This window comes from Lagenorhynchus albirostris, chromosome X (genome assembly GCF_949774975.1).
Source record: "Lagenorhynchus albirostris chromosome X, mLagAlb1.1, whole genome shotgun sequence".
Lineage (NCBI taxonomy): Eukaryota > Metazoa > Chordata > Mammalia > Artiodactyla > Delphinidae > Lagenorhynchus > Lagenorhynchus albirostris.
Window position 1 is genome coordinate 89,406,645 of NC_083116.1, and position 8,936 is coordinate 89,415,580.

At 55.2% G+C, this 8,936-nt stretch overlaps 1 protein-coding gene across 1 annotated transcript; it reads left to right on the top strand.

Moving 5' to 3' along the window:
- Positions 1 to 2,069: 2,069 nt before the first annotated feature.
- Positions 2,070 to 8,540, top strand: KCND1 (potassium voltage-gated channel subfamily D member 1). Its single transcript, XM_060137215.1, has 6 exons — positions 2,070 to 3,331; positions 5,049 to 5,211; positions 5,314 to 5,397; positions 5,486 to 5,584; positions 5,856 to 6,106; positions 7,193 to 8,540. Exons 1-6 carry the CDS (start codon positions 2,211 to 2,213, stop codon positions 7,419 to 7,421), a joined length of 1,947 nt encoding a protein of 648 aa, XP_059993198.1. The 5' UTR covers positions 2,070 to 2,210; the 3' UTR covers positions 7,422 to 8,540.
- Positions 8,541 to 8,936: the final 396 nt, after the last annotated feature.

Here is an 8,936-nt window from a genome sequence, read left to right on the forward strand (position 1 = left end):
GAGACTGCACCTCAGAGTGGGGCCTGCCTGGGGGAGAACGTGCTATGGAGGTGGGACCTGGCTTGTCCCCATCTGTACTCCCCTTACCGCCCCCCCCCCACGACGTTTCACATCCGCAAACAGGACAGTGCTCCAGTCCCACGGCAGCAATCTTGGTTAGAGCAGGACTCTAACCCCTCCAGCACCACTGGGGAGCAGCTTTGGGGGCCTGGCCTCTAGAAAAAAAAAACCCCACCAGTTTTCCCCCACCCCCCCTTCTTCAGCCTAGGGGGCAGGGAGGGGACACAGCGCTGCATCATTCCCCGTGGCACTCCCCGCTCTGGGGCCATTAACAGACGCCTCCCCATCGATCGGATCTGCTAAGTGCTGCTGATTCAGACGGGTGGGGGTGGGGGCCCCTGGGGGCAGAGGGGGTAGGATCTGGGCAGGAAGAGGGGGGAGTCCAGGAAGGAGGTGGGGAGAACTGGCAAAGCTCCCTGCCACCCCCATTTTCCAGATGACGCGACTGAGGCCCAACCAGCTTTGTAGGAGGCGGAGTCTCCCCAGGGTCCCTCTCAGGCAGTCCTAGGGGAGGGGGCTCTGGGAGCCACGAGGCCCCTCCCTGCCTCTCCATCTCCCGGCAAGCTCAGAGGGGCGGGGAGAGAGAGCCAGAGGAGGTGGAGAACTTGGGCAGCTCTGCAGAGTGGGGCAGGAGCTCCGGTGTTTGGTACCCCCAGCCCCACCGCTGTTGCTGCTGCTGCAGCGGGGACACAGGTGAGGACGGCCCAATGGGGAGGGGGAGGGGACCACCAACAGTGCTGTCCTTGTCCTTCCCTGGTCCAGCCCCCAGGCCCTAGCCCATCCTGGGACAGTCCTACTGGACCTTGTCCTTCCAAGCCTCCTTCCAGGGACCCAGCCCCCTCCTCCTGCCTGTGCTGCCTTCTCTCCCAGGCCTGGCTTCTCCTCTTCCTCCTCACGTCCTGCTGCCGCTGCTGCTTCTGCCGCTGCCCAGCACATACCACCAGCCCCTCGGGGTGTGGTTTCCCCAGACCAGCCCCCAACAGTGGGACGCAGCCTGATCCCGGCCTTCCTGAGCTCCTGTAAGGTCCAGGAGCCCCCCTCCCTGCAGACACACCCAACTCCCTTTCAACACCCCACCCTGCCCTCCAACCCATTCTGAGGGGGACCCCGTCTTCCTCTTATCTTAGTCTTTTTTGATTCTCTGGATGCTCTGGGGCTATGCCCAACTTCCTTCCAGTTGAGTCCCAGCCCTGAGGGGTTCTCCAGGTCCCTTCCCTACCCCCTGAACTCTTGAGAGGGTGGACCAGGCTTTCTCAGCCCCCCTGGATACCCTTCTCTACCAGACACCTCTCAGCCTCTGAAAAATAACCTGGCCCCATATCTAACCCTTTAGATACCCCACCCCCTTCTCCAGCCCCGCTAGGGGGCCCCACCTCTCCTTCCTTCCCCAGAACTCCTGTAGAGTGTGGACACCCCACCCCCAGGCTATTCTTGGCAGCTCTAGGCACTCCCAAGACACCTCTCAGCCTCTTTACAAACTCCTGGCTCTGTAGCCACCCCTTAGATGCACCACCCCCTTTCCTAGATCCACGAAGGGGCTCCAACCCCCTTATCTTCTCCCCAGAAGTCTTGAGAGTTTGGACAACCCTCCTCACCTCTCTCAGTTCCTTCAGAATCCCCCTCCAGACACTCTCAGCCTCTTGCAAACACCTCTGGTTCCATTTCTACCCCTCCGGATGCCCCGATCCCCTCTCCAACCCCACTAAGCGGTTCCAGTCCCTTCTTCCTTCCCTCAGAACTCTTGAGAGTGTGGACAACTCCCCAGTGTTTCTTGCTTCATTCTAGACACCCCCAGATACCTCTCAGGCAGTGCTGACCCCTCTAGAATCATCTCAGTCTCTAAACACTCCCTCGGATCCTTTTTGGCACCTCTAGACGCTCCTCTTCTGCTCCTCTCCATGTCCCCTAGCCCCTTCTCACTCCCTCAAGACATCGCCCTGGTCCCTCTTAGACCCTCTACATGTCCCCCAAGCCCTTGCCCATCTCTCTAGGTCCTCCTCCCGGTTCCTCTTGGCCTCTCTAGACACCCCCAGTTTCCTTGTGCGAGTGGCCCAGGGCCTCTCCAAGCCTCCACCATCCTGGAGACAGCCACATTCTCCTAAAGGCCAACCCCTCCCCCACAAGTCTCCGTGGGCCTGGGGCGCGGCAGGATGGCAGCAGGCGTGGCCACATGGCTGCCTTTTGCACGGGCGGCCGCGGTGGGCTGGCTGCCCCTGGCCCAGCAGCCCCTGCCCCCCGCGCCGGGGGTGAAGGCAACTCGAGGGGATGAGGTTCTGGTGGTGAACGTGAGCGGACGGCGCTTTGAGACCTGGAAGAACACGCTCGACCGCTACCCAGACACTCTGCTGGGCAGTTCAGAAAAGGAATTCTTCTATGACGCCGACTCAGGCGAGTACTTCTTTGATCGCGACCCAGACATGTTCCGGCACGTGCTCAACTTCTACCGCACGGGCCGACTGCACTGCCCACGGCAGGAGTGCATCCAGGCCTTTGACGAAGAGCTGGCCTTCTATGGCCTGGTGCCTGAGCTCGTGGGCGACTGCTGCCTCGAAGAGTACCGGGACCGCAAGAAGGAGAACGCCGAGCGCCTGGCGGAGGACGAGGAGGCCGAGCAGGCTGGGGACGGCCCATCCCTGCCGGCTGGCAGCTCCCTGCGGCAGCAGCTCTGGCGGGCCTTCGAGAACCCACACACGAGCACCGCAGCCCTCGTTTTCTACTACGTTACCGGCTTTTTCATCGCTGTGTCGGTTATCGCCAACGTGGTTGAGACCATTCCGTGCCGCGGCCCTGCACGGCGGCCCCCGAGGGAGCAGCCCTGTGGCGAGCGCTTCCCGCTGGCCTTTTTCTGCATGGACACGGCCTGTGTACTCATATTCACAGGTGAATACCTTCTGCGGCTGTTCGCGGCCCCTAGCCGTTGCCGCTTCCTGCGGAGTGTAATGAGCCTCATCGACGTGGTGGCCATCCTGCCCTACTACATCGGGCTCCTCGTGCCCAAGAACGAAGATGTCTCGGGCGCCTTTGTCACCCTGCGGGTGTTCCGGGTGTTCCGTATCTTCAAGTTCTCCAGGCACTCACAGGGCTTGCGGATTCTGGGCTACACACTCAAGAGCTGTGCCTCTGAGCTGGGCTTTCTCCTCTTTTCCCTTACCATGGCCATCATCATCTTCGCCACTGTTATGTTTTATGCCGAGAAGGGCACAAACAAGACCAACTTTACTAGCATACCCGCGGCCTTCTGGTATACCATTGTCACCATGACCACACTTGGGTGAGTGCAGACCCTGTGTGGGGAGCTGCCCGATCAGTCAATTACACTCACCTTTTCTGTAAAATTAAAAAGGTTAGATAAATGATCTCTCTCTCTCTCTCTATTTGAACTTCAATTTGGTCATCTTTAAAAAGTGAGGGAGTTGGATTAATCTCCAAATCCCTCCCAGCTCTGACAATGCCTTAATTTTCAGGTCAGGAGACTTGGGTTCAACGATGGTCTTAGCTGCACTCTTTCTGTTGACCTTGTTTTCTCTGGGCTAGTTTTCCCCTCTGCAAAATGAGAAATGATGATCACTTCAACATCCAGAGGGGATTCAGTGACATCATGGTTATGAAAGTTATCTGAATGTTTCTGGTGCAGGATAAATAGATATTCGCTTTCTATCACCCCTTTTTCCATCTTGAGGACCCATGTCTCCCAACCCTTTAGATTCATCTGCTGTGTGGGGCACTACCTCTGTGGCTCCGTGATTCCTTGATGTTTCCCCAAAACAAGATATTTTCGGCATCATTTTTTTTTTTTACTGCCAGTCCTTGAGAGGAAATGGGATAAACGCATCAAATGAAATCACCAAACTCATGTTGTTCTTAAAGACACTGTCTAGGGCAGATAACTGTGGTCCTTTTCTAAATTCCTATCACTGGGATTAGGTATGCACTTGCTGCTCAGTATCTGTTGAACGGATACATTGGGATTACTCAGGACCTTAGTAGTAGAACAGAAAAATTGATTTGAGGTTTCTAAGAAGTAGAAATTAACTCTGGTTGGAGTTTCAGGATTGTATTGACAAATACTGAGCACTGAGAACAGGTTGGAACTGGGTACTTTGATGTCCTTTTATCCTATTCAGTCCTCACAACAACCCAGGGAGGATGTCTCATAGTTGAGGACACAGTCAGAGATGATACATCACAGAGCCAGAAATGGCCAAGTTGGAGAGACTTTTAAATGAGTCAAAGTAAAGAAATAAGGAAGAGGCATCCTGGGGGAGGGGGTGGGGGCAAAGGCCTAGAAGCTGAAGACTGCAGAGGCTGCGTTTCTTTGGAGGGGATCTGATTGGTCCTGTGGTTAGAACAAGAGTATGCTGTGTGATTCTGAGCAAATCAGTTATGGAACCTTGCTGAGCTTCACTCCCCCCACCCCCAACCAAACAAGTTGGTAAGATTGGCTCTGCTCCATCTCCATGGGAGGGGGGGTGGTATGGAGGAAGGGAGGGAGGAGTTTCAAGGCTCCCCCCCTATTTTTTAATATGAGGACAGTTTCAAGGCTTCCCCTGGGGGAATAAGATGGGGTGCTACCTAGAGAAGGTAAGACAGACACAAGCAAAACCAACAGAGCACTGCTCCCAGGACTCAGAGCCCCTTAGCTGGTTTGTGGTGGTGGGACTCTCTCTCCGGGAGGCTATATTTACTGCCTCTGACTTCCTCCTTCCCCCCTATGCTTGGTATTAATAGATTTCCAGCTGACTCAGATGCCCGGTGCATGGCTTGGATGGGGGCAGCAGACAGTAGGGGCTGAGGGCCCATTTCTCATTTGACCCCCACTGGTGGCCAGAGAGGTCATTCCCCAATTTTTGCAGAGCAAGAAACTGAGACCAGAGAGTTTGAGTGCCTGGCCAGGGTCGCAGAGTGAGTCAAGTTGGATGGGATGCAGTGGGGGACTGAGGGGTGGGTGGGTATTTTTCTTGACCTTGGCTTACCTCCCCCGGCCCCAGCTACGGAGACATGGTGCCCAGCACCATTGCTGGCAAGATTTTCGGATCCATCTGTTCACTCAGTGGCGTCTTGGTCATTGCTCTGCCTGTGCCAGTCATTGTGTCCAACTTTAGCCGCATCTACCACCAGAACCAGCGTGCTGACAAGCGCCGAGCACAGCAGGTAACTGCACCTTCCATCTGAGTACCTCCTATTCCCCACACCCCAAGCCAGTCTACTCTTATGTTTGCCTACCTGACCTTCTATCTCCTCCTCTCTCTGTAGAAGGTGCGCTTGGCAAGGATCCGGTTGGCAAAGAGTGGTACCACCAACGCCTTCCTGCAGTACAAGCAGAACGGGGGTCTTGAGGTGGAGAGGGGCCTGGATTGGGGTGGGAGGTGAGCAGTGACGGGAGGAGGAAGGTGCTGACCTCATCCCTCTGCTCTATCCACTCCAGGACAGCAGCAGTGGGGAAGAACAGGCGCTGTGTGTCAGGAACCGTTCTGCTTTTGAGCAGCAACATCACCACTTGCTGCATTGTCTAGAGAAGACAACGGTGAGGCCTAATGAGAGGTGGTGTGGCAGAATGAAGGGGGTCCCTTTGCCAGCAAGCCAGCTCCCTCCTGGGATGGGAGGCTCACTACTAATTGTGGAAATCACACAGGGCTTCCCGGAAGAGGCCCCAGTAGAGCTGAGCCTTGAAGGATGGGCAAGGGAAGGGAAGAGAGAGCGACTTACAGAAAGGAAGGAATGGCCTAAGCAAAAGCCTGGGGGTGAGGTCAGCTTCCTTGTGGTGTCCTGTGACCATGCCTCCCTTCTGCCCACAGTGCCATGAGTTCACGGATGAGCTAACCTTCAGTGAGGCCCTGGGCGCTGTCTCGCTGGGTGGCCGCACCAGCCGCAGCACTTCCGTGTCCTCCCAGCCAGTGGGGCCTGGCAGCCTGCTATCCTCTTGCTGCCCCCGCAGAGCCAAGCGCCGTGCCATCCGCCTTGCCAACTCCACTGCCTCGGTCAGCCATGGCAGCATGCAGGAGCTGGACACGCTGGCAGGGCTGCAGAGGAGCCCTGCCCCTCGGAGGTAAGCATGCTGACCTGCTGTGCAACCCCTCTCCCGGGGAAGCTCAGAGCTTGGACCAAGGGGTCTGAGATTTCATGACTCCAGGCCTCCTAGCAAGTCAAGCTCAAACCCAAACTCCTCCATGCTGGAAGCTTGGGCTTATCTTGTCTGGAACTCCTCATTTTTCATTTGTACTTTCAATAAACATTTATTGAGCATCTCCTGTATGCTAGGCACAATTTGGGGCATTTTGGAATTCACTTTAGTTTAGGAGTTTAGTTCAGTTTTGGCAGTGAATAGAACAGACAGAAATCCTGACCTTATGGAACTTCTATTCTAGTGAGATGAGACAGTTAAAAAACAAATACACAGATGATGCAGTGTGTTAAGTGCCAAGGAGAAAAATAAATCAGGGATGGGGGATAGAGAGTGTAGAACAGGGTGTGATGCAGTTTTAACAGTGTGGTCGGGGAAGGTTTTGCTGAGGTGACATCTGAGCTGAGATCTGAAGAAGGAGAGGGAATGAGCCACGTGGATACCTAGAGGGAGAGCTTTCCAGGCAGAGCAAACAGCCTGTGCAGAGGCCCTGAGGCAGGAATGGGTCTGCATGTTAGAGACACAGCCAGGAAGCTTCTGTAAGTAGAGTGGAGTGAGTGAGGGGGAGAGTGGTAGGAGGTAAAATCAGAAAGGAACAGAAAGGACCAGATTGTGCAGATCTTACAGTAGACTGTTGTGAGGACTCTGGCACTGCAAGGAGTAAGCACAATAGATAACACTTTTATGTGTGTGCTCATTATGTTGCAGACACTACTCTGAGCATTTTGTATCATTTATTATCTTATTTAATCTCCACAACATCTCTGTGAGGTAGAAAACATTGTTATTCCCATGCTACAGATGAGAGAAGAGAGGTTTAGAGTGGTTGAGGTGGGATCAGGACTATTTGACTCCAGAGCCCTCACTCTGCACCACCATAATTAAGGGTGCAGGGGAAGCATTTAGCACAGTGCCAGGGACCTAGTAGGCACTCAGTAAATGTCATGATCGCCGTGGCAAGTATTAAAATAACTTTTTAAGAACCTTCCGTCTTCCCACCCTTATCCACAGCCGCTCAAGCCTCAATGCCAAGCCCCATGACAGCCTTGACTTGAACTGCGACAGCCGGGACTTCGTGGCTGCCATCATCAGTATCCCCACCCCTCCTGCCAACACCCCAGATGAGAGCCAACCTTCCTCCCCTGGCGGTGGTGGCAGTGGGGCCAGCAGCACCCTCAGGAACTCCAGCCTGGGTACCCCTTGCCTCCTTCCCGAGACTGTCAAGATCTCTTCCCTATGAGGGACGGGCCTGCCCATCCAGAGCGCTCTCCCAATTCCTGGGGGCTCCCTTCCAAAGCCATATTTTGGGGACGCAGAGAAGGGCAGCCTGGGGACCCCTTCTGCCCCCCACTGAGAACTATGCAATGGAGTTTCATGGAATGGCCCACCTGGTGGGGAAATAGCCAGGGAAAGGGAAACTTCCCCCACCCCAGACAGTTTTCCCTGTGGGAGGTGAAGCACTGGGCTTCCTCAGGCCCCCAGCCTCCTTGCCCCAGCACACTGGGACTGGCCCCTCTACCCAAGCGGGCCTCCTGCATGCTCCTCCCCTCAGGAGTTCTGGCCCAAGAAGAAGAGGTGAAACTTCCTCTTCTCTCTGGCTGAGCTGTGGAGGTTTGGGGGTTCATAGAAGAGAACTCTCACTTCTGATCTGGCCTCTAGAAGAAGTCCCCACCCTCCACCGGGCCCAACAACTCTCAAATTCCGAAGCTTGGAATGCAACCACAGGCTTTATGGGCTGTGGCCTCAGCAGTGACCTTGGTTCAGGGGTCAGGCTGCCTTTCCCAACACACACAGATAGCACAAACACCACCCCCCTTCCCTGGCTGCTGGAAATGGGTCCCCCGCAACCCCGTCCTCCACTGGGCCCCCAGCAAACTCTAGCAATAGCAGCTGCTGCTGTGACATTATGCAAAGCCTCTGCCCAGTTTGCTGCAATATTTACATCTGCCCTAATCATAGGGGCCACCTCTAACTACTCCTCCTTCTCTCTTCTCTGGCTTGCTTCCTTCCTGGGTTGGGCTGGAGTCTGGACTGGCTGAGATAAAAGCCTGGCAGCTGGCGAGAGCTGGGCTGTGTTTGGAGATCATGGGCTGATTCCATGTTCTTGGGCAGGAGTCCAGAAGTGGCAGGGGCTGAGGCCTGGGTTGTTCCTGAGCTCTGGGAGCTGGAGGAGGCAGGAGGAACTTCTTGATCTCCTCCTCCTCCCCCACAATGCCTTTTCACATATCCCTCTCTCTTCTCCCTCTTCGGTCACCTTCAGGAACTCTGTCTGCTCTCAGGCTGAAATCTGGCATCATCTCAGGTTCCCTGTCCCCAGCACTGTCCCTGTGGAGCTGGTGGCTGACAAAGATGTAGTTTCCATCAGTCAATAAAACCTGAGAGGAGAGACAAGGATGAGCACCTCCTGGCTCTGTGGGTTTGGGGGCTGGGTTGGGCTGGAGGGGTTGAAAATACTCCAATTTCAATTCCTTTTAACTAGTAGAAGGGCTGTTAGGGGAAAGGTATGGGAGGTGGATGGTTGCTGGTGTGTTCTGGAAGATGGGGATCTAGGAGAAATGAAAGAGGGTGGTCGAAGAGGTGAATCTGCAGCCAGTGACGTAGGCTAGGAGGTCCTGAGACATGCCCCATGGACATAATCTGCTCTAGCCCCCTCACTCACAGATGGGGAAACTGAGACCCAAAGCAGCACACGCTTGGTTAGAGGAGACTTGAACCCAGGCTTCCTGACAGCAAACAGCTCTGAACTGAACCCTGA

Excerpts from the sequence above, each read along its gene's own strand:
- KCND1 (XM_060137215.1), top strand. The coding sequence starts at position 2,211 with ATGGCAGCAGGCGTGGCCACATGGCTGCCTTTTGCACGGGCGGCCGCG. Across the intron at positions 3,332-5,048 it reads GTCACCATGACCACACTTGG|CTACGGAGACATGGTGCCCA; the intron begins GTGAGTGCAGAC and ends CCCCGGCCCCAG. Across the intron at positions 5,398-5,485 it reads AGCAGAACGGGGGTCTTGAG|GACAGCAGCAGTGGGGAAGA; the intron begins GTGGAGAGGGGC and ends TATCCACTCCAG.